Here is a 25,456-nt window from a genome sequence, read left to right on the forward strand (position 1 = left end):
AATACTTTATTTGAAACATTGTTCTTTCATTACTTGTTGAGTGAATGGGGCAAGTTCCATAATTGCTAATTTTCAGTAGCAACGAGGCATTATTAGTATACTAGGTTCTTATTTATTTTTAAGAGAGGTGTGTGGGGGGGGAGTGGAGAACATGAACGGGGGAGGGGCAGAGAGAGAGGGAGACACAGAATCCAAAGCAGGCTCCAGGCTCTGAGCTGTCAGCACAGAGCCTGACACGGGGCTCAAACTCTCAAACCGTGAGATCATGACCTGAGCCAAAGTCAGATGCTTAACCGACTGAGCCACCCATGTGAACCAGTATACTAGGTTTTACGGTATAAGAGGATGATGAGGAGAAAGGGTGGCTGTAAAGAAACTTGGAGAAACTAAAGAAAATTAATGTGAAACTTGGAGAAACAACAGAGCCAAATTTTATGTTTCACAATACTCATAATACCATTTAATGTTTCTGAAGCAGAAGTAGAATGAAGAATTTTTCTCCACTCTGCCTTGTGCCAGGATCAGAACAACGTTCCTGCATTTTGATGGATATGTAAATAACTTCCAGAGAGAAAGTCTCAAATCAAAAGTAAAGTTTAATTTTATGAATTGCCATAATGCCTTTTGATATCTAAGCAGTGTATTACTAAGGGATGCAATCCACAGAAGAGTTAGTATTAAAAATCTTAAAATTATTACGAATTACAGTGGGGGTGATAAGGGGCAAGGTGGACAGGAGGGCACCAAAATAAGCCCAAGTGATTTAGCACTGGCTTGGCCTAGAAGTTTCTTTTGGGAATTTGAAGAACTCGTATCCATTTATTCATTCACGAAAATTTAGTTAAGTGCCTCCTCTGTGAACAGGTGAATAGTTTCTTTTCTTTAATACAGCTTACATTTAGGTGTATTTTAATTCTGAATCGTGAATCCTAGAGCACCATACATCGAATGAAGCAGTGATCCCAAGGAGCCATGATTCTTCACAAACTGCAGCAAAAACAGTATTTTAAGATTTCTATTCTTGGAAGCTGGGTCCTCTTACCAGTTCTGGGCAGGTGGGATGCAAAGAGATTGCCCGCCGAATATATACACAGACTTTGTGTTTGGGCTCAGCAGTTTGGGACTGGAACTCCAAATCACACCTGCAGCTCTGAACTAACCCGACCTAAGAGGCACATAGGAGTACAGGAGAAAAAATACTCCATGAGAGCCCCGGGAAGGCGCAGCTACCCCCAGCCTGCAGCAAAAGGCCATGGACTACAATTCCCACATGCCCTTGCGACTGCCCCTCCCGTCAGCACAGCTTCGAAGTATGGGAAAGATGGAGGGACGTCGGGCGCACTCTTGTTGCGTCATTAGCGTGCGACTCCAGCTACAAAACTGGTCTGGGTTGAAAAAGTATGGCAGCTGCTGAGGCGGCGGTGGTATCGTCATCTTTGGAAACAGACACGGCCCGGGTCCCTGAAACTGCAGGAGCAGCCGCAGCAACGGCCGCCACCTCATCAGCGACGGCTGCAGCCGCGGCGGTTGCGGCCGCCGCCAGGACCGGATCCGAAGCCACGGCCTCCAAGGCCGCCTTGGCTAATAAGCTGCTGTCCCTGAGCGGCGTGTTCGCCGTGCACAAGCCCAAAGGGCCCACTTCAGCCGAGCTGCTGAATCGGCTGAAGGAGAAGCTGCTAGCAGGTACCGCAGCCCGGGTGGGGACCAGGCTGAGGCGGTCGTCGCGAGAGCGGAAGCCGTAGAGAGCCAATGGGCTTTTTTTTTTTTTTTTTTTTTTTTTTTTTTTTTGCGCGTTTGTGCCTCAAGAAATAAAAGGAGGGTAAAGAGTAGGATGACCACTGAATTAGCCCTGGACAGACATCTGGGGCATCTCGAGCTTGGACTTGCCCTGACGTGAACTCCTGTAGCCTGGTTGGCAGTTGTCGTTCTCAAGGGAAGAACAAAAAACAAAACACAAAAACCCCACACTCACACAAACACATCTCTTCCCTTGAGCAGGCCGGCCGATATTCTGTAATCTGATCGCCCAGGAGCCTTTTCTTTGGTTCACGTTGATGAACCTCTCCTGAAGGCAGAACTGGCTCTCTACCCCCAAAGTTGCCAAAGTTGCATCCTTAAAAATAGTTTGGATATGCATATATCACTTAATTAACCAAGGCTTTAATGCAGTGGTTTTCACATAGTGGGCATAGGAATTATTTGGAGTCCCTTGTACAAATGCAGATTCCTGAAACCCAGAGGTTGTGATTTTGAGGTTCTGGGGTATTTTTAGGAAACCATTTTTAAAGTGTTGTTCCAGGTGATTCTGTTGTAGGTAGTCTGCGGACCGCGTTTTGAGGAACACCATAACTTAAGAGCATTCTTTTTGTTTCTTCACGCGCACTGAGGGAATATCAGAAAAGTCTGCAGGATCTCTCAGTTCATCAGCCCAGTAGATTATTTCAGACAGTGGCATCCAGGAACCTTAGATTTATTGGACACCTACATTAAGCCAGATCTATGCTAGCCTATAGAGAAGTGAAGGTGAAAGATACTGTCTTTTCTCTTAGCTGTGCTCAAAGCATAGACATTCCTGCAGCCTTTGGTGATAAAACTATTTGGCAAATTCAAGGCTGTCCTGAATTTGGCTCTGGCCTGTCTTTCCACACGGGAAACTTTCTTCTTAACATTGTTTGGAGTCCCTTGGCAAAGTTTATTATACTTTTTTTTTTTTTTGATGCAAAAACATTATTCTTATAGGAATTTGTTAATTAAAATGGACACAATCCAGATTCAGATGTTTAATGGCAGTAGGTACACTCTTGCGGATGTTTAATTGCCGTGTTCTATCTACTCGTTCTTTTGTTCCACTTTCCTTGCACCTTGTTACCTGTAAGAATGGGTCTTACAACAGGGAATGTTGAAGGAAGGAAATGCATCCAGAGCAAGCTTTGTGGTGTCATCATAGGGTTGTTTCCCTCATAGAATTGCTTTCATTTGGCCTGATTTGTTAGCTACACTGTGACTCAGACAGATTTTCATATGATCAAAGCCATACCCCTGCCTTCTGGTGAATCTGCCTCCAAGCCACTGAAGTTTCTTGTTGAAACTTGGTTAAAACATTGTTTCAAGACTGCGGCTAGGCTATCTTCCAGAAGCCTGTCACTCGGGTGCAGATATTCTCATTATTCCATTTCTATATTGCTTTGATTGGTCTATTCTGTATTTATGTTAGCTAGACCAGGCTTTCCCAAATGCCATTGTAACTGGCTGTCAGAATTACCTGGTAAGATTCTACAAGACACAGATTCCGAGGCACCACATTCTGATGCTAGCCAGGTTTGACACCCGCTCATTTAGACCACCGTTAATGGAAATAGCCTCTATTAACATTTCTGGCCTTTCCCTATAGTGATTCATATTATACTAAAGTCCTTCCTCTTCTTTGTCTATCTGAATCCTTCAAGGCCCAAAACATTGGGAAAGACCTTAACAAATATTCTTCCATAAATGTTACCAATAAGGTGAACAAAATTCCAATAGAGGTGGTGTGTCTTTGAACTCGAAAGAGGCAAATTTGGACACAAAGGGAAGAAGCAAACTTGGGGGCCTTCTTACTCGAAGGAGTGTCAAGTGGAAAAATCCAAAGAGTTCTCCAAAAGTTTTCTATAAACTTATAGATGAGAAATCCATAATGCATTACGAGTGAAAGGTGAAGGGTTCGAAACCTGGACCTAGGCTTATGGGTTTGTGTTACAGCAGCAGCCATGCCTTTCCAAACATGGTGATGTAATCAGAGAGGGGCCTTAGGACTGTGTTCTAACACACTGTGTTCTGTAATTACGTGGTCAGGCTGAGCAGCCCAGCACATCTTTTGGCCATCTAATCTGGCTTCTCCATTATTGTTCAGCTTCCCTTCTTTTCCTTTCTCTGTTCCCTCTTTCCATTTTCTTTGGCTCTCTTTTTTATCTTCTTGGTGTCAGTGGTTGGTTATAAGGGAAGTTTGCTGGGTTTGGGAGATGGAGATCAATAGAGCTGTTCTGCTCCTGCCCTTTCTCATTTGAACTTTAGTAGCCAATATTCTATCAATATGTTGATATATATAACAATAATACTGCTGAAAATAATAATAATTTATTGTCAGAATGTCTTGTGGTTTCCAAAGCACTGTCAGATAACATGATTTCAGTGTATCTTTACACTAGGAGGATGAGAGGGGCCGGGTTGGCATTTTCTTAAGTCTCAATGCTTCAGAGGTTGAGAGGCAACCTAACTGTTACCCACTTCCCACATAACCTTTTGTTGAGATTAGCTTCTTGAAGGAATAGTGAGGATTTTGATTTGGAGCAAAGGGCAATGAAGATACTTTGGGAACTTAGCATTCTTAGAAGTAGCCATGTGAGAGGTACTCCCGACATTAGGTAACTGGGGGCACCAGCAAAGAATACCAGGAAACAAGAGAGAATTAGAAATGAAATTGAGGACCTGTAAAACTAGCTGCCTATGTAAAAACTAACTTCTTTTTATCATTCTCCAACAGCTCACTATTACTAGGAATTTACTAGGTGTTTCAGCGTTAGCCTGGATCTTTGCTCATGTTTAAAAATTTTTTTTCCCTTCGAAAATGAATTCTGGATTCTAAACAACTAATTTTGGGATACTATTTCTTTGTAATTTCGGGAGTGTCTGTACATTTTTAAGTATGTTCTTTGCTAGTAATGTTATCATCTTAATCTGTTAAGTTTCTGTAGTACTTTTGTTTTGAGTATTCCATCTACCCTCACCCCTTATTATAGAGATTCTATTTCATTTTTCTCGCTAATTGCTATTTCTCATCTCAATTACTTTCATAGAAGCTGGAATGCCTTCTCCAGAATGGGCCAAAAGGAAAAAGCAGACTTTGAAAATTGGACATGGAGGGACACTAGACAGTGCTGCCCGAGGAGTTCTGGGTAAGAGATGTGAATGGAAGTTTGATGTAACTATCACTTATTATAGAAAGAAATACTGGAGTGCTTGGGTGGCTCCGTCAGTTAAGCATCCAACTCTCGATTTTCAGCTCAGGTTATAATCTCATGGTTCATGAGACCCAGCCTCCGTGTGGGCTCTGCGCTGACAGTATGGGACCTGCTTGTGATTCTTTCTCTCCCTCTCTGCCCCTTCTCGTGTACACATGTGCTTTCTCTCTCTCTCTCAAAATAAATAAACTTAAAGAAAAAAGGAAGAAGGAAATATTGATTGAGAACAGATAAGATTGACTAAAGCTGTGCCATTTCCAGTCTGCTTTGGAGTATTTTAGATCTACTGGATTTATAATGCCGTCTTCTAAAGAAGCTCTGAACTGGTACAAACTGTTAGAAACTTTTAGAAGTAGCCACTTTTGTGTGTGGATGGGACTTTGAAAAAGGGTGTTGTATCTGTGAAGAAGAGCTAACATGTAACATAGCAGGTCTGAAATCGCTGTGTTTAGAAAGGCCTGCTTACAAGGCTTGCCCTTGGAAGGCATCTGGGAACTTGGATTTTGAGAGTGTTCCCTCCCTTCTCTATCTGATAAGGGTGCTTGCTGTCCCTCGGCTGTTGGTGTGAACAGTGTGGTTTATGTTGAACACCTGCTTTCCTTTTAGGAGTCTGGAATTTTGTCCTTCCACTCAGGCAGATGTGCCTGAGTAGCCATCCCTCTCATCCCCTCCAATAAGAACTTTGGGTGCTGAGTTTCCGGCAGGCTTCCCTGGGTGGGAATATCGCACACATGTTACTGCTGTTTACATTTTGGAGGAAGGAGCATGCTCAAGTGTCCCGCTCATAGGAGGAAGAGAGAATAAGGAAACCGATGCATGAATTTCTCTGGTGTCCTTTTCCCATTTGATCCTGCTGTGTAACGTTACTATGTTACATTGTAAGTCTTAGCCATGTATGGATCTTCCAACATGGAGTGTGGTCATGGGGATTCCTGATAAGACATTTGGCTCTTTTTTCTGCCTATATCACATTTAATCTCAGAGTACAGCTCTCTTGAGAAAGTGAGCCTTATGGTTCCTGAGAGGAAGTCACACTTTCTTTTGGAGATATAGTGAGCATTTTATTGTTTGTTGAGGCAGATTGGTAGAATTGATTAACGGGAGAAAAATGATTTATCCCTATTTATTTATTTATTTATTTATTTATTTATTTATTTATTATGCCTCTGGTAGAGGTTCTAAAGTTTACCTTCATGGACTGCTAAAGTGTGTATCCACATAGTTTATGTGGTACAAACTTTTTGTATAACTATGTCCATAGTCACAAAAATACATAAGTTAGGATTTCTATCCCTACATCCTACAAAAAAACTTCAGTAGGACAGTACTTACTTTTTACGTGGTCTCGTGTTTTGTATTTTATTGTTTTTTTTTTTTTTGAGGTTGTTGAATCTCTGTTTATTTTAATTTTATTTTTTAAATTTACATCAAAATTAGCATATAGTGCAATGATTTCAGGAGTAGATTCCTTAATGCCCCTTACCCATTTAGCCCATTCCCCCTCCCACAACCCCTCCAGTAACCCTCTGTCCTCCATATTTGAGAGTCCCTTATGTTTTGTCCCCCTCCCTGTTTTTATATTGTTTTTGCTTCCCTTCCCTTATGTTCATCTGTTCTGTGTCTTAAAGTCCTCATGTGAGTGAAGTCATATGATATTTGTCTTTCTCTGACTAATTGCACTTAGCATAATACCTTCTAGTTTCATCCACGTAGTTGCAAATGGCAAGATTTCATTCTTTTTGCTTGCTGAGTAATACTCCAGTGTGTGTGTGTGTGTGTGTGTGTGTGTGTGTAGACACACACACGCACATACCACATCTTCTTTATCCATTCATCCATCAATGGACATTTGGGCCCTTTCCATACTTTGGCTATTGTTGATAGTGCTGCTATAAACATTGGGATGCGTGTGTCCCTTCGAAACAGCATACCTGTATCCCTTGGGTAAATACCTAGCAGTGCAATTGCTGGGTCGTAGGGTAGTTCTAGTTTTAATTTTTTGAGGAACCTCCATACTGTTTTCCAGAGTGGCTGCACCAGCTTGCATTGCCACCAACAATGCAAAAGAGATCCTCTTTCTCTGCATCCTCGCCAACATCTGTTGTTGCCTGGGTTGTTATGTTAGCCATTCTGACAGGGGTAAGGTGGTATCTCCTTGCGGTTTTTGATTTGTATTTCCCTGATGATGAGTGATGTTGAACATTTTTTTCATGTGTTGGTTGGCCATCTGGATGTCTTCTTTGGAAAAGTGCCTATCCATGTCTTTTGCCCATTTCTTCCCTGGATTATTTGTTTTTTGGGTGTTGAGTTTGATAAGTTCTTTATAGATTTTGGATACTAACCCTTTATCTGATATGTCGTTTGCAAATATCTTCTCCCATTCTGTTGGTTGCCTTTTAGTTTTGCTGATTGTTTCCTTTGCTGTGCAGAAGCTTTTTATCTTGATGAGGTCCCAGTAGTTCATTTTTGTTTTTGTTTCCCTTGCCTCCGGAGACGTGTTGAGTAAGAAGTTGCTGTGGGCAAGATCAAAGAGGTTTTTGCCTGCTTTCTCCTCGAGGATTTCAACATTTATTTATTTTTGGGAGAGAGAGAGACATAGCATGAACGGGGGAGGGGCAGAGAGAGAGGGAGACACAGAATCGGAAACAGGCTCCAGGCTCTGAGCCATCAGCCCAGAGCCCGACGCGGGGCTCGAACTTGCGGACCGTGAGATCGTGACCTGGCTGAAGTCGGACGCTTAACCGACTGCGCCACCCAGGCGCCCCTCTCCTCGAGGATTTGATGACTTCCTGTCTTACATTTAGGTCTGTCATCCATTTTGAGTTTATTTTTGTGTGCGGTGTAAGAAAGTGGTCCAGGTTCATTCTTCTGCATGTCGCTGTCCAGTTTTCCCAGCACCTCTTGCTGAAGAGACTGTCTTTATTCCACTGGATATTCTTTCCTGCTTTGTCACAGATTAGTTGGCTATACGTTTGTGGGTCCATTTCTGGATTCTCTACTCTGTTCCATTGATCTGAGTATCTGTTTTTGTGCCATATTGTTTCATTTTTTAAAATGTTGGTAACCCACTACATTGATTTCACAATACACTAATGGGTTGTGCCTACTGGTTTATAAAATACTGTGCTACAGTGTCCAATCCATTTTATTAGAGCTAAAAAATTAGATACAAACAATAAACCCAATCTAAGCTATCCAAAGGAAATGAATGCTTATTTAGGAGAAAAGAATAAAATTGGTGAAGAAAATTCTATTTTTCAAGAAAGTTAGAAACAGTGTAGGAGTTTGCACTTTCAAAACTTACAGTTTTTATTTCATTCACATTGGCAAAAATATCTTTACTGAAGGTTTAAATAGATTTTTAAAACACTAGGAAATCCATTTTCCTGAATTAGAGAACTTGAACAGGCAAATTCTGACAGTTATTGTTTCTTGCCATAACTAATGATAATCATTTATTGAACAACTTACTATGTGTAAAGTCTTCAGCTTAGGACATTCATAAATTATATACTTTAATCCTATTGTAGTCCTAGAAGGTAGATGTTATCATTTGTCATTTTACAGAAGAAGAAATGAAAACACAGAGAAGTCATACATGGTCATAGTTTTTGGCAGAGTCAGGATTTCGACTCAGATGTGCTCAGCTCCAAAGCTTCTGCCCTAACCCGGCATGGCAGATACCTGGCTGGGCCTCCTTCTCCCATCCTGCTGCAGGGTTACTGATCAGTCACCGCATTCTTAGCGATTGGTCCTACAACTGGCTTCTCCGTTCTTGATCAGTTCAGCACTCCATGAGTTGAAGCCTATTTGCTGTAACCATTCTGTTCTATTGTTTTCCAAGGCACAGCACCAAAATATAAGAAGAGACAGGATAAGGTCTGCTGTGTATTTACGAATGGACCAATTGTATTAGTTTCTGGTGGTTTTTACTCATTGGTATGCAGAAGATGATAACCTTCAAGGCAGCGAATAAATAAGTTTAGTTTTTACCCTAAGCTAAGGGATCTTGTTGAAATTTCCATTTTAGAATTATGAAGGACAGGTATTTGGCTGAGATTTGTGTGAGTGGAAGAAGTTGCATTGGAACTAATTTCCTGTCTGGAGGCTTAATTTATATTTGATCATCCAGGGATTTATATGATGATATAATCTGTACATGTGTCAAATGTATTAATTTTTCTTCTAATGCCTGTAGTTCCCAATGAGGAATAAAGTTTAAAAAAGGTAGGTATTTAGTCACAGAATAGAGGATATTCATTGTCTAAACTAGTAGTTCTGGAGACTGTTAGAAGTTGATTTTTGTTATATGGTAGAATAAACACTGGGTTCTAATCATGAGTCTGTGAACTTGCTGCTTTATTTACTAAGTACACACACCCCAGGAAAACCTATAATCTCTCTGAATCTCCATTTGTTTATCTCTTGAAAGGGATAACATCTACCATAACTCTCAGCAGATTTATGGAAATACCATACAAAATATTCATAACATAATGATATATGCTGTACTCTGTAAAGTGCTTTATAAAACGTTTTTTAAACAAAACTGAACCTGTGTGAAAAAATGTACTTTTACTTTCAACATATAGACTGTTTTTTGCTGTTTTTTTTTCCTTTGTAATATTGATGGTACAGATTTAAGAATTTAGCTGACAATTTAAGATATAACCTGAAATTTAGGTTTATAATTCTGTTAACCTATGTTATATATGGTATATATGACACATAATTCTATAAAGAAGGTTTGCAAGATTCTCAAAAATCCTGTGGTAAATAGAATAATGACTCCCTAAATATGCCCATGTCATAATCTTCAGAATCTATGAATATTTTAGGTTCTATCACAGATGGAATTAATGTTGCTAATGAGCTAACTTTAAGGTAAAGAGATTATCTTGGAATATCCAGGTGGACCCAGTGTAATCACAAAGGTCTTGTGGACCTTGGTTTTCTTGGGTATAAAATGAGAAGAAGGTTAAGCTGGATAACTCTAAGATGCCTTCTTGTTTCAAATTCTATCATTCTGGATCACTGAACTAGCAGAGACATCAGCGTTTCAACCATGGTAAAGTCAAACATGTCAGCCTACGCTGAGACATCTGCACTGTGGTTGATAAAGCCACTGTGCTCATCCTTGTGTCTGAGAATGTGTGCAGTTTGTTCCTTTTTTAGAATGTACTTCTCTCTTCTCTGTATGTTCAAATTCTAAACATCCTTTAAGGCAACTCAAACTCTGTTTGAAATGCTTGAAAGAAGCATTATCTGGCCTCTTTAGCAGTTCAGAGTATTCCCTTCCTTGACCTTCTACAGCAGTTATGCTGCGTTCATTTTGACTCTTAATCATATATTATCATACTGCTGTTTAGTGTTATTCACTCATTATGCACCGTTTTTTTGAGCACTTGCAATTTCTCTTATCTGTATTTTATTTTCCCTTAAGGTTATAAACTCTTTCAAAGTCACGAAATGTTCTGTTTCATCAAAGTGTTGTTCTTGGGACTGTGTACATAGTACATAGTAGCTGCCCCAGAAATATTGACTGGGGATTCTTGAATGGAACAAAATTGGATTGGATCTTTGTTGTTACTATTATTAATGTTTATTTATTTTTGAGAGAGAGTGAGTGGGGGAGGGGCAGAGAGAGGGGGACTGAGGATCAGAAGTGGGCTCTGTCGACAGCAGAAAGCCCGATGTGGGGCTCGTACTCAAGAGCCCTGAGATCATGACCTGAGCCGAAGTTGGATGCTTAACCAACTGAGCCACCCCGGTGCGCTGGATCTTTGTTGTTATTTTACAAAGTTTGTGCCTGGACGGCAGCAGCTGTCATCTGGAGAGCACTGTGCTCAACAGAAGATACTAAAGGCATACAGTTTTTTATCTTAGTCTTTGAACTAGTATGATTCTACCGTAGAAGCTTAGAGAGGGTTTGGGATGATTTTGTATGGGGTTGAGATTTGAGCTAGGTTTCGAAGGATGAATTTTGAATAAAAAAGTGTTGGTACCATAGACGTTGGGACCCAATTGAGTATTTTGGGGGGGGGCTTTGTAGTGTGCAGTACAGGTTATCGGAAGTGGTTATGAAATGGTATGAATTGGAAGAGAAAGGGATAGAATGTAGAACAGACTGGTATTGGTTTAGGCTAATTCAGGCTCATGACAGTGGGAAGAAAGTCTAGATGAGTCAGGTAGCAGAAGGATGAAAAGGAAGGGGGTCCGCTGTTAGAGAGTCTGATCCGAATTTTAACTCTACTATTTACTAGTTGTGAGATTCTAGGCAACGTTCTTAGAGTCTCTCTCTCAGTTTCCTCATCTATAAAATAGGGATAATTGTATTATTTTTTAGCATTGTTATAAGGATTAAATGAGCCAACAAATGGAAGCATTTAGAGTGGAATTTGATACATGGTAAACTCAATGAATGATATCCACTGTAAATATTCATAATAATTCTTTTAGCTTGCCAGGCATTTCTCCTTGTTTTTTCTTGCAATTCTGAATTGTGGTGTTTATATTGTGTTCTTTTACAAAATCACATCCATTAATGAGAAATACTTCAATTCTTACAAAAGCTTCTTGCTCTTAAGTGCAGAAATCATCGTAAACTCCCATTCTCACCTGGTGAAATGTGTTGTCATAAGGGTAAATAATGTTTGAAATTGAAGAGATAGGTGGGCCATTGTTGTACTTAATAGATGGTCTATATGAGTATACATTCTGCAAGCTCTCATTTTACCCTGTATTCTTTTTTGTGTTTGGTTGATCTGTTATGTTTCTGTTTTCTTGATTGTATACTACTGGACACGAATCATCTCTAAATGGTTCATTAGCTATGATGATGGCTTTTGATTTGCTCGGTAATGAACTCTGTCAAAAGGCTTTTATATACCGTGGTTAAATTGTGCCATGTATTTTTCACTGATGCCCATATAAAATTCCAGTGAGTCTTTGGAGATTCTTCTAAAACTTCATTATCTAATTGTCTAGGTTGAGTCTTCTCTCACGTTTAACACTTTGAGAGGAAAAATGTGTGTCTCCCATAGTGTCTTCAGAATTTCTAAGTTGCATGACAGGTTAAACTGATTGGAGTAAGAGGAGCCCTCTAATTATGCTAAATAGATGTTCCCTCCAACTTTTTATTATACATGCCAAGAAATTATGACCAAAATATATAGATATTTTAAAAACCTAGTTTTCAGAATAGAGTGTCATAATATTTCTTTCTTTGGTTTATAGTGGTTGGAATCGGAAGGGGAACAAAAATGTTGACCAGTATGTTGTCAGGGTCCAAGGTAAGAATACTGGAAAACTTTTGTTTTTCTTTTTTCTTGAATGTTTTTAATGACCTATGTTTTGGATTTTGATCAATTAAAAAATAAACTGTGTGCATTTATAGGTGTCATTCCTGAACATTAATTACATGTCGTGATATCTGAGATTCGAAATGTTGAGACTATAAATTGGAAATTTATTTTTTCAATGTTTGTATATTTTTTGAGAGAGTGACAGAGTGCGAGCGAGGCAGGGGTGGGGTGGGGGCAGAGGCGGCAGAGAGAGAGGGAGACAGAATCCAAAGCAGGCTCTAGGCTCCAAGCTGTCAGCACAGAGCCCAATGTGGGGCTCGAACTCACAAACTATGAGATCATGACTTGAGCTGAAGTTGGATGCCTAACCAACCGAGCCACCCAGGCACCCCTATAAATTGGAAGTTCTTAATTGAAAAGCAAATTGATTTATAGAAGCAAAAATTCTGCAGTGCCTATAAATTTTAAAAATTATACTTTTTATATAAATCTGTTTCTTAGATGCAAGAGAACTTACAGATCCTAACTTCTATTGGTAGGGTTTTTTTTTAACCTTGGAATTTTTATAGAAACAATCCCACTTTGTAACCCATGCACTTTTCTTTTTTTTTTTTTTTTAATGTTTTTTTAATGTTTTTATTTATTTTTGAGACAGAGAGAGACAGAGCATGAGCAGGGGAGGGGCAGAGAGAAAGAGAGACACAGAATCCGAAGCGGGCTCCAGGCTCTGAGCTGTCAGCACAGAGCCCAACGTGGGGCTCGAACTCACGGACTGTGAGATCATGACCTGAGCCGAAGTCGGATGCTTAACCGACTGAGCCACCCAGGCGCCCCTCCCATGCACTTTTCAACAAAAGACTTGCTTTGTTTAATGGTTAGAAAATGTTTACTAAAGAAAAGTGAGGCTTCTTTAGGATGATAAGTTACATCATTCATCTGTGAGAGTTACCTTGACTAAATCCAAAAGCACATTTTGAGGCATTTGATGGGAGAGAGAGGAAGCGTTATGCAGGGGCAGGAAAAACTGTAAAACTGTGTGTCGCTTCAGGCATTCAGTGAGAATCCTCACGCAAAACCCAAAACCTCAGGGCAGAAAGAGCATTGAAACAGGAGTCAACGTGTCAAAGGGATTAACCTCTCAGAGCCTCTCAGTTTTTCAATAGGAAGAATGATTTGATCCCCTCTACATGTCTCTTCCAGCTCTAAAAGAGACAATAGTATCTGTGTCCTAATTAGCAGTGAGGTGCTGGTTATAATAATTGGGGCTAAGGACCAGTGAAAATGCCTTTGGAGGGAAGATTAATAAGCTGCTAGGTGGAGAAGAATTTCGGCAAGTCCCTAGACTAACTTTTTATTTAATAGTTGGTAAGGTGAATTTGTCACAATTGCTTCTTAAAATATCTAGAATGGTCAAAGACTGTTTTAAAAAAAAGCTTCCAGTTTGTTGCAGACTAATTGATGACTTTTGTAAAATATAATTTAAATGTTATAGCAACGTCAGATTGCGAAGTACGTTTCTCAGCAGCCTCGTTTTCTGAACTTACCTCATCATGGACACACTGAGTGGCAGCGGCCTAAGTAAGCTTTTCTTAAAATAAAAGCCCTGGAGAACACACGGTCTTTGATAGCCCCTTTTTAGTTATCAACTGGAATAGAAACCTGTATCTTTCAGTTGGAAAGGATCTTAATACCTCAGATAAGTGTAAACATTACAGTGTGGCTTGCTGTGTAACCTTTAAAATGTTGGTGTGGAAAAATCACAGAATACCAAAATTGTGTTGCAATGGCAGAGTTTGACTGTTTTGCTAAGCACCTTTGTGCTTAAATACCTCCACATGAAGTCTAGAATTTGTTTCTGATACAGGGTTTTGCCATTTGCTTAATATTTGTTTCTTCAATATCTAAGTGGTTACTTTGATACAGGATTATGGATGATTTTTCTTTTCTTTTTTCACTTTATTTATTTGTTTATTTATTTATTTATTTACGTTTATTTATTTTTGAGACAGAGAGAGACAGAGCATGAACGGGGGAGGGTCAGAGAGAGAGGGAGACACAGAATCCGAAACAGGCTCCAGGCTTTGAGCGGTCAGCACAGAGCCCGACGCGGGGCTCGAACTCACGGACCGCGAGATCATGACCTGAGCCGAAGTCGGACGCTCAACCGACTGAACCACCCAGGCGCCCCTTCTTTTTTCACTTTATTTAGTATTTTCCCAAATCTTTACAATGAAGAAGTCACTTTTATAATAATAATAACAATAATAATGATAACAAAAAAGATATGTTTGCATCAAGGATTTGTTCTTTTTTGAATATTCATTATTCACCTCTCCCCTCCTCTGGAAACTACAAATACAACACAGTATTGAAAGGTTTTACATATAAATTCCAGGCATATTTCTAGAAATATGACCGGAAATATAAATACATCATTGGCTCTGGTTTAAGCTTTATTTATCACAAAGCATTTTGGTATTCAGCTTAGAAAGCAGAATGTCATACAGTGAAATCGCTGATCCTCAGATGACTGTATCCCAAATAGAAAATCCCAGGTGCATCTTATTACAGAAACCTAGCTCTTATGTGCCTCACATTTCAAAAGTTGGCATTATTATCTTATTAGCTATTTGTTTTTTTATACTTTTAATTTTAGGTTATGTATCTGTTAAAAGATAAGTCATTTAAATTTAATTATGTGCAATATTACATTTTTTATCAAAAGTAGTTAAAAATTGTTAATAAATTAAAACTTTTTTTTTTTTTAAATTTTTTTTTCTCCACGTTTTTATTTATTTTTGGGACAGAGAGAGACAGAGCATGAACGGGCGAGGGGCAGAGAGAGAGGGAGACACAGAATTGGAAACAGGCTCCAGGCTCTGAGCCATCAGCCCAGAGCCCGACGTGGGGCTCGAACTCACGGACCGCGAGATCGTGACCTGGCTGAAGTCGGACGCTTAACCGACTGCGCCACCCAGGCGCCCCAAATTAAAACTTTTTTTAATGTTTATTTGAGAGAGAGAGAGAGAGAGAGAGAGAGAGCGAGCGAGCACAAGCGGGGGAGGGGCAAAGAGAGAGGGAGACATAGAATCCAAAGCAGGCTCCAGACTCTGAACTGTCAGCACAGAGCCTGACACGGGGCTTGAACTCACAAGCTGTGAGATCATGACCTGAGCCGAAGTCGGAAGCCCAACCGGCTGAGCCACCCAGGTGCTCCATGAATAAATTTTTTAAAAATAGATTTTATCTGTATCACTGGAAGCAATTCCAGAGGTGGCTTTTAAACATTTTTTTTTCCAAGACCCATAGTAAGAAATTCATTCTACATTGTGGCCCTCTATACACATACATGTATAAAAAACAAAAGTTTCATCCAACAGCCGTAACTCTATGTATGATGTCCTCTTGATATTTGTCCTTCTACTTCATTAAAAATAAGTGGTGCCTGCAGATTGTGCCTAGCTAGGCACGGACCTACAGTTTGACCCAATGCTTCCTCTTTCTCCACTTCCTACTTTTACGATGAATTTTATTCACATCACAACGCTACTAGAAAAATTAGACTTCTGGTAGGGGTAGGGTGGAGTTACCTCAAGAGTAGAATTACTTGGTTCTTGGATGGCAGATACTCGATGTTCACATGACAGCCGTATCACAGTACATCCTTCCCTCGCCATCCAGTCATGATCAGAGATACTGTTAAGTGAACGTGGCCTAACACTCTTCCCTGCTGAACCGAGGCACGTCCTTCGAATCCATTTCAACATAGTGCCACTTCATACAGCTACTCTCATTTAATGGGTGGAGTGCTGACCTTTTAAATAAAATCTCTATGCCATCAGATTATTTTGCTCCCATTCTTTGAAGACCAGAGACCATTCAGACCACCCAGTTTCTTTCTTGCATTCCTTCCAGTTCAGATCAGTGTAAGATTTAAGGGTCCCTCTCTGTGTTCTTCATTGCTTCCTCTCCTATCTTATGGTGCTCTTTGCTTTGCCAATGATCATGTTTCTCTTGAGTCCTTTTTTGTTTTCACTGCATGCTCTTTTGGATTACATGTCTAGTGTGTATACAGAGCCTGTAGTTTTCCAAATAATGCGTTGCATACAGAAGTTGATCGATAAATCCTATTATAGTTGGCCCTTGAAAAATGTGGGGGTTAGGGGCACTGATCCCGTACACAGTCAGAAATCACCATATAACTTTGACTCCCTAAAATTTTAACTTATTAATAAGCATTAGTGATGTCATAAACAGTTGATTAATACATACTTTAATAATACAGTGTAAAATACATATACAAAGTAAGCTAGAGAAAAAATGGTATTGAGAAAACCATAAGGGAGAGAAAATACATTATAGAACTGTATTGTGAAAAATTGCATGTAAGTGGACCCATGCAGTTCAAACCCTTGTTATTCAAGGGTCATTAATATTACTATTCCCAAGTATTTCACGAATCCCCAAATCTCTCTCCTGAGTTCCAGGCCTGTTGGATTTCTAACTATATGTCCCATAGACACTGACATTTATTTTATCTGAGCAAGTTCTGTTGGAGACCTTGAGTACAGTTAGTTTCATTCCTTTTCCTTATCTTTGATTTCTGGTAGCCTAGGCAAAACGTGACACTCATCAGAAAGCAGCATCAGCTTCCAGCTCTGGGCATTAAAGTGAGAAAGAAATTTCTTACTGTGAGGGATATCGCATGATAGACCGTGGTTCTCAAATATAGTTTTACAACAGATGTAGAAGTGGATCTATATAAAATGTAACTTAGGTAAAATGATTCTGAGAGAGGTTAGACTCATGTGTCCTTTTGGCCTCACTTGATCTAAGTGCCTAGAAGGCCGCGTGCATGTTCCTCTGCTAGCTTCCCTAAATTATACTTTCTTTGAGCCAATCATTGAGCAGAAGCTGGGTAGCAGATGTACTTTGAAGTAATGGACTTTGATGAGGTTTTGCAGTATTAACTTTATTAGCATCCTGTATTGCTAATTAAAGTCAGTTACTTATATATGTGCTTTAGAAACCACATGAGCAGGTGGAAGGGTTGCTGTCCTATTTTGAAATCACTGGTGCCGTTTAAAGACTAACTGGCATTATCCAGAGGTAAGACTGTTTTCCTATCACTGTGGAGATAAACTGAAGTGGTACCTGTTGGCAAAGCCAGTGTTTCCTCAGAAAGCAGCTTTGTATCCCTCCAACAATTAAACAAGTATTATTATTGGGGTATCCAAACTTTTCCACCCTGGATGTGTTCAAAGGATAGTAACTTTCCCCAAGTATACAGTGGCATTTTTAGGTTAACCAATCAATGTTAACTCTGAACTGTGATGTCACTATTGCTCCTATGGAACATAAGCCAACTTTCCAGGACTTGTGCATTTCCCTCATTTTCTCCAGAGCATGGTCCAATTTGTACCTTGTCTTTACAGTCTATTAATATTCATATATTCCATAAGTACTATATTGAAAATTTGAAGGGCTTCCACTTAGGATCTATGAAGAGCTACTCCTTTTTAATGAAGACATTCAAAGTCACATGTTGTTGGTTTGGTAGATTAAAAAAAAAAAATGTTCTTCCTCATCGTAAATAATATTCCTTTGTTTGTTCATGAAACTTCGAATCACAAGCTTTCAAAATAAGCCTCAAAAAAAGCAGTTGCCTAGTTGAGATGGAAATGATTATCTTTCTGTAATACAAAAACAGTTTCCTTTCTTCTGAAGAGTACAGAAGCCGGTTAGCTCTTAAGCTGTCTAGCTAGTGTCTTGCTGGGGGGTTCAGGGAGCTTGAAGAGGGGTGAAGGAGAGAGGAGAGTAGTGCTAGTATCAGTGAGAAACCATGAATCTCAAAGAGCACACAGTTCAGTGGAAACCTCTTTAAAAATTCCACAGGACCTCCATTTTCGTGTAGTCAAATTATATTGTAACGTATCCATTAATAGGTTTCAGAATTCCCAGGTATGCATCCTGTGTCTGTGTCGAATTTAGGCCAGTGAATAGAAATACTTTAGATCCCACAGGATAAAATGGTAGCATTATAGATCTACCTTGCCATGTTTTTTTGGTTTTTTTTTTTTTTTTTTTTTTTTTTCTTCTTTTAACCCATATCTTCTTGGTGGTAAGGTTTTGTTTCACTAGGAGGCTTAACTGTCCGGGTGGATTTTACTAAGTAGCTTGTGGACCATTGACTAGAATTAAAAGATAATTATCACTAGATGCCAAGACAAGGGAAAACTAGAAAACACCTATGATTTAGATGAGCAGTTCACCAACTGTGTTCCGGGGACTTCTGAGGGGGGTGGTCTGTTGAGGTCAAAACCGTTCTCAGAGCTTTGCCATCACACAGGTATATTGTGGTTTTTCAGAGGTTACCTGATGGTAGCATGGGTCTGATAGTTAATGGAATGTGTGCATGTATTTTAGTGTTTTAAACATTGTTGAGCTTTAATTTCTAATACAGTCAGTATCAACAGATAGAACTCATGAAAAAAAAAAAAAAAAACACTTGCACCAGGGTTTCTCAGTAACTTCCAAGTGTTTATAAGGGTTCTAAAACCACAGTGTTTGAGAATTACTGGTTTAAGTAATATTTCCCTTTAGAAGAATCCAACATGTAGCCAGATTCAGTGTAACTGCAGAACCTGAAAGGGTTTGAAACTTGGCAGGTACCATGTGGATGTGCAAAACTGTGGTGAAATGTGAATTGTACAGATAAGAACTTCTCCAGCATGTATATAATTCTATCAACAACTTTTTTATTAAGCTGCTACCATGTTTCCATCTAGTGAGAAACACAATAGAACAGCATTGCAAAATCCAAGCTAACAGTTTGTAATTGGGGAAGATAAGGATCAATATATATCTTTGCATCTCTCACAGGCACTTAGGAGAATATTTGGTACATTCACAATCCTTAAACATGATTGACTGAATGAATACACTAGTGAATGAATGAATACACAATGTGGGCTTGATATAGGCCTCCATTCTTCTTATGTATTGAACACCTACTCTTAGCTCTGCTGCCAGGTGAGCGATTGGAAGTTGAGATAAATTAATAGAGTGGCTTTGAAAGATAACAGGGTTTAGGGTTTGATTGCTGGAGAAGAGAGGAAGCTCAAGGCTAGGGAAATTGCATGTGCCAAGAACCCCTGGAGCTCAGAGACTAGAATGAGCATTGCGTACTTGGAAAGCATGTTCCAGAATTAAAAGGTGCCTGGTTAAAACTTGTTACATAGAATAATGCAAAAAGTTTCAAGGTTCAAGGAAAACCAGAAAACAGTGATGATTTCTCGTGATGTATATAGATTGCACTGTTTTTCTTATGCAACCAGATGATTAAGGCAAAAATCAGAGCATTTTCTTGCTTTCCTGTTTCTTATGGGAACTCACTATAACCAGATGAGTCACTCAAACCACTGTTACTGTGAATCATTTTGTATCTCTCGCTCTTTTTCTTTTTTAAATAATAATGATGATAATAGTATTGTTTTCTGTTGCTTACTGTGGCCAGGTACTGTTCTAAACTCTGCCCTCCTGAGGTACTATTATCATCTCCATTCTAAGATCAGGAAAACAAGGCTCCAGCATGAAAGGCTCACTTAATCTACTTTTTGTGATGGCATCAGGATTCAACCCTTTGAGTCCACACTCTTCCCATTCACCCTGCTGTATATACTTCTCCCCATGGTTTGCTTAATCCAGATTGACTGTTGCAAAATATGGAAGCAGGAGTGGAGCATCTCGGGTGATGAGACTGTTTGTTTAGTTACAAGAAACTAATTTTTGTCGATACTAATGAAAAATTTTTTTTGAACTTTTAAAATTTTATTTTAATTCTAGTGTGGTTAGCATCCAGTGTTATATTAGTTTCAGGTATACAACACAGTGATTTAACAATTCTGTACATCTCTCTGCTCATCATGATAAATGTACTCTTGATGCCCTTTATCTGTTTCTCCCATACCCGCCCCCACCTTCCCTCTGGTAACCACCAGTTTGTTCTCTATATTTAAGAGTCTGTTTTTTAGTTTGTCTCTTTTTTTCCCCCTGTGTTTGTTTTGTTTTCACATATGAGTGAAATCACAGGGTATTTGTCTTTCTCTGAAATTTTTAAAAAGTTAATTCAAATGCATTAGAACATTCCCCCTATATTAAATTATTTGAAAAAATTATTTTGAGCTATGTAATAGAAGGCGATTTCATCCACAGGCAGCTTGGACTGGTATAAAATGCTTGTTCATGGGAATTTGAAGTTCTAATATTTTTCTCATTTTTGTCTCTGGTTCCTTTGCTAACATAATAAACTTGTCATTAATAAACTTATATTTCTACAAAGTACTTTGAGCTTCCTCTTTAAACAGTTGTCCACATAACTACAGAATCTTTTCAGTGGGAATTATATTCCTGGCATTTTTCTCACTGCTTCATGAGCTGTTCCAAATAAAATTTGAATTTGACCAAAAGAAAGTAGTATAAACAGTATGTAATACAAATGTGCCCTGAGGTGAGAAGGAAAATAGTCCTCAGTTAACTGTGAATGATCAGTTCTTAGATGTGACTTTTTTCCTTTCAGAGAGCTTGAGAAGTAGCTATTTCTCTTTATTAAGAAAACACGTGTAATATTAAGGACACCAGTTCTGCTGTAGTAGTTTGGCTCACTTTCTGCATATTTAGCTTTTGTTTAAACATCTAACGAAGCTACTAAGATTAGTCTTAGTATTTCCTGTAAGAAGTAGTAAATGGATATATTTTAGAATTAATTTTAATTGTATGTGTGGTAAAATTGTTGAGTCTTCTGATGGCCACATACCATTGGCCATGCCATTGTACCGTTCTCTCTACTCATAGGTATATCTGAAATTTTTCTTCCAGAATCAAAACTTCCCAGTTCCCAGAACTGGTCTTAGAAATTGGTTTGTAACAAGCGTATGTTTATGAGCCATAATTGTCAGTATAATCCGGCTCTTCTGTGTCGTGTGGGCTGGTGTGGGAAGTTCGTGAGCACTCCTCAGTTTACATAAGTGCTTCCCACATGTCACAAATTAACAAAACAGCTGCAGTCGCTTATTTTTGCCTTTATTTTGTCTCAAGTTGGTAGGGTTAGTAAAATTCTGTATAAAGCTTTAAGACATGCGTAAGTTTTTCTGTACCTGATGACCTATTTTTCTCCCTTGCTTCTTTTCCTCTAGAGGTACACCGCCATTGGGGAGCTGGGGAAAGCTACTGACACGCTAGATTCCACTGGCAAAGTAACAGAAGAAAAGCCTTACGGTATGATGTTCGTCTAACGTAGTCCTCTTTGTTCGTTCACGTTTAGACAAAGTTTCTGTGAATCCAGAATTTTTTTTTTTTAATGTTTATTTTTAAGAGAGAGAGATACAGTGTGTGAGCAGGAGAGGGGCAGAGAGAGAGAGACACAGAATCCAAAGCAGGCTCCAGGCTCTGAGCTGTCAGCACAGAGCCTGATGTGGGGCTTGAACTCACAAAGCATGAGATCATGACGTGAGCCGAAGTCAGACACTTAACCGACTGAGCCACCCAGGTGCCCCTGTGAATTCAGAGTTTTAAAAATAAATCTCTTACCTGATATTATCAGTGATTATGATAGCTTTTAGTACATTTCTTTGGGTGAATAAAATTGACAGTTTTGATCACATTGTTGCTTATTTGGTATGGGTTTGTTTCTAAAGATTTATCATTTGTCATAATTGCCTCTTTTCCTATAATCAGTTTCCTTTAGTGTTCAGAATTCTTCCAAATAATTCTCTTGCCAAAAAACAATTTATAGCTAGGAATTAGGACATTTTCCCTAGTAAACGAAAAAGCGGAGAGACTATCTTGTTAGATTTTACCTGTGCCTTCCCATGGCTTATTTATTTATTTTGCAGTTATTTCTTAGCTTTTGAAATGCACCAAGTTTAGTGCTTTACCACTAATTATGTTCCTGTGCTTTTGCAGCATATACGACAATATGACAGAGGGAAAGCTATTTCTTTGGAAGTAAAACACAACTCACTGGGGCCCACCTTAATTTTTCTACCATTCCTTCTTTTCCTCCTTTAAGTAAGGATAGATAAGTGAGATGGTTTCCTAGCAACCCTCAGAGTGCAGCGCTATTCCTAATGCAGCCCTTGACGTTTTGTACGGTCCGTTCACCTACATTATAATGTCATCAGTCGTGAATTATTTGTGGGCTTTCTGCTGTGTTGGGTTTGTTTGTTTTTTTTTTTTGTTTTGTTTTCTGCTCGTGTTTAATGTTACCCCTTCTTAATTTAGCCATCTGGCTGTCCTGTGTTTTGTGTCGAATGCACTTACTGTATATTATGTATTGCCCCAGTACTTAGGCCAACCTTCTCCTTGGTCATAGTAGCTTCACTTGTCCTGATAAGATTTATATATAACTTAGGATCCTACCTGATAAATCAAGCAACATAATCAAAAGACAAATCACTGATTTATGTTGATTTTTTAAAGAAACAGATGTTGAATTCTCCTTGAAATTATTAGGAAATAGCAGACCCTCACTTAATGGAAACCCAACCATAATTTTCAACCAGAAAGCTTTTAAAAAAGCACAGGGCAATAGGATGATATCAGAGATTTCCAGAGTATATAAAGTACCTATATAATCATAAAAATGGTGAGAAGGTAAAATTGATAAGACTTCTTGATGAGATGGGGTAGTGAAGGGGAGGACGTTGTCAACCATGACCTAGGTTTCTAGGTTTTAAAGCTGGTCATGTGATGGAGCAGTTCATTGAGTAGGGGATACTAGAATAGGACCAAGGTGATGAAAATACAGTTGACCCTTGAATAGCACAGGTTTGTCTTGTGTGGGTCCACTTATACCTAGATATATATTTATGTATTTGAGAGAGAGAGAGAGAGAGAGAGAGAGAGAGAGAGAGAGAAAGTGTAAGAGCGGGATAGAAGGAGAGAGAATCTTAAGCAAGCTCCACACTCAGCATAGAGTCTGATGTGGGGCTCAATCCCACAATCCTTTGGGATCATGACCTGAGCTGAAATCAAGAGTTGGATGCTCAAACAGCTGAGGCACCCAGGCGCCCCTCTAAATGATTTTTTAAAATAAATACAATACAGTACTGTACATGTTTTCATTATGATTTCCTTAGAAACATTCTAGCTTACTATAAGCTATATATAATATAATATATAATATACAAAATATATGTTAATCATTTGTTTATATTATTGGCAAGGCTTTCAGTCAACAGGCTATTAGTAGTTAAGTTTTGGGGGAGTCAGAAGTTATACATAGGTTTTTTACTTCATGCAGGTTCCATAACCCTAACCCCTGTGTTGTTCAAGAGTTAGCTGTACTTAAACATACCCTTTCTTCCTGCCCTTAAGCATTTTGGAGTTAAAAAAAACTCTTCATTGTATTGTGCAGTTTGTAACCTTACTTAAAGAAAACTTAGTTTGTTAAAATCATCTGATTATATGTTGAACTAAGTCATGGAAAAACTAAGTAACTTTCTTCAGGCCCTGAAAGGGAGACCTCCCTGTAGTGTATTGAATAGTATTTGTAGTCCCAGAAAAAATGACAGCTCATCGGGTTTGCTTATTGACATGAGTTTTCTTTGTGATTTAAATAAATTAGCAAATGTTTCTCATCTACTTAAACTTAAACAGGTACCAAGGGGAAGGTAAATGAGACCTAGCCTGTGTCCTTTAGGAACTTGTGTCCCATGGAGAACTTTTGTGTTTAAATGGAAAAAGGTCTTAGATTCTAGCCTCAGGCGATTCTAAACAGGTTTTCACCCACATGACTATCTGGCAGACGTCCAGAAGTGATGTAGTACACAGAACAATTCATCGTGCTACCTGTCCTGCATGTTGTGATACATCCAGCATCCCTGGTCCTCGAATATTAAATGCTGCTGATGTTGCCACCCTCCCACATCACTGTAACAATAAAAATGCAGTTTTTAATTGACTTTTGAGAACAGCTGACATATAGGTCAGGTAACTAAGGCAGTATGCAGTAAATGGCAAATGAATGCTCTTAAGTCATTTTTGTTCTATCTAGACAAATGCTATTTTTAGCTGTTGTTTCAGATACCTGAAAGTTCGCTCAGAAGAATAAGAAAACAAGTGTGGCTCAGTAGACTCAAAGCTCAAACCATATTAATAATAGGGCCCTTCTGTTCTCTCACGCACCTTCCTTTATCCCTAAATAGCTTTTGACTGTTTGTACATACACATTTGCGTGTTAATCCCGAAACTGTGGGGCTGAGACCTATCTCTTTTGGTCCTCACTACATTCTTGGTGTCTAGGACAACGTGTGGCATATAGAATAAAGCACAGTGTACGGATAAATAAGGCAGGCAATAGAGGACGGCGAGATGGCAGCCGAGTCGCACAAAAGGCACAGCATCCTCCTGCCTTGTGCTGCTCTTTTCTTATCCCCATCCAGGTATTGAGTCTTGGGTGCAATTGCTGGCCTGAGGACACTTGGCTTCATTGTGTTGATCTGCTCTTCAGTGAGCTCAGGGCGTGAGGACCATGGCTTCCCAGGCTATCTTAGATGTGAGCCAAGCTTCTGGGAAGGCCTGACTGCTCCTGTGAGAAGAATAGGTTTCTCTGTCTTGTGGCTTTTTTATTGGGAGGCCAGAAAGGTGAAAGGAAAGTGGTATCTCATGCTAATCCTCTGTTCTAAACACCACAACCCCTAGGCCCCAAGATAGGATGTTACAAGGTCTTTTCCAGTGGGTGTAGCTAATGTATCTCATGGGAGTGGCTCCTCTCGGACTGTGGTTTGCTGCCCACACTTCCTGGAGGAAGCTGAGGACTTGAATTGGATCTCAGATTGCAATTTAAACAACTAGGGCACATGCTCTAGTATGGCTGCTGTGTAGATAGGTATCAGTCATCTTGTGGTACCTTTTGTTTGTATTTAAACCTTTTTATTACAAGATATTACACACATAAAGAAAAGTGAGCGAAACTTAAATTTACAGCTCAGTGAACCATCACGAAGCAAACCTCAATGCAGCTACCAGTCAAGAAATAGAAGATTCCTAGAAACTCCTTTCAAGCCGCATTCCATATATAACATTTTTCTGTTGACATTTGGACTTTATGAATAAAGCTGCTATGTGTATTTTGTATCTGTTTGTTGGTGGACT

General features: G+C 39.2%; 1 protein-coding gene across 1 annotated transcript in view; it reads left to right on the top strand.

Annotated features, from left to right (window-relative positions):
• Positions 1–1,357: 1,357 nt before the first annotated feature.
• The window catches only part of TRUB1 (TruB pseudouridine synthase family member 1), a 38,079-nt gene continuing 13,980 nt past the window's right edge, over positions 1,358–25,456 (top strand). Inside the window, exons 1-4 of the mRNA XM_040486563.1 lie at positions 1,358–1,683; positions 4,833–4,931; positions 12,234–12,289; positions 21,496–21,577. Coding sequence (XP_040342497.1) covers positions 1,401–1,683; positions 4,833–4,931; positions 12,234–12,289; positions 21,496–21,577 — 520 coding nt within the window. The 5' untranslated portion in view covers positions 1,358–1,400. The remainder of the gene's footprint in view (positions 1,684–4,832; positions 4,932–12,233; positions 12,290–21,495; positions 21,578–25,456) is intronic.

This window comes from Herpailurus yagouaroundi, unplaced genomic scaffold (assembly GCF_014898765.1).
Source record: "Herpailurus yagouaroundi ecotype Mexico unplaced genomic scaffold, PumYag 163, whole genome shotgun sequence".
NCBI classification, from domain to species: Eukaryota; Metazoa; Chordata; class Mammalia; order Carnivora; family Felidae; genus Herpailurus; species Herpailurus yagouaroundi.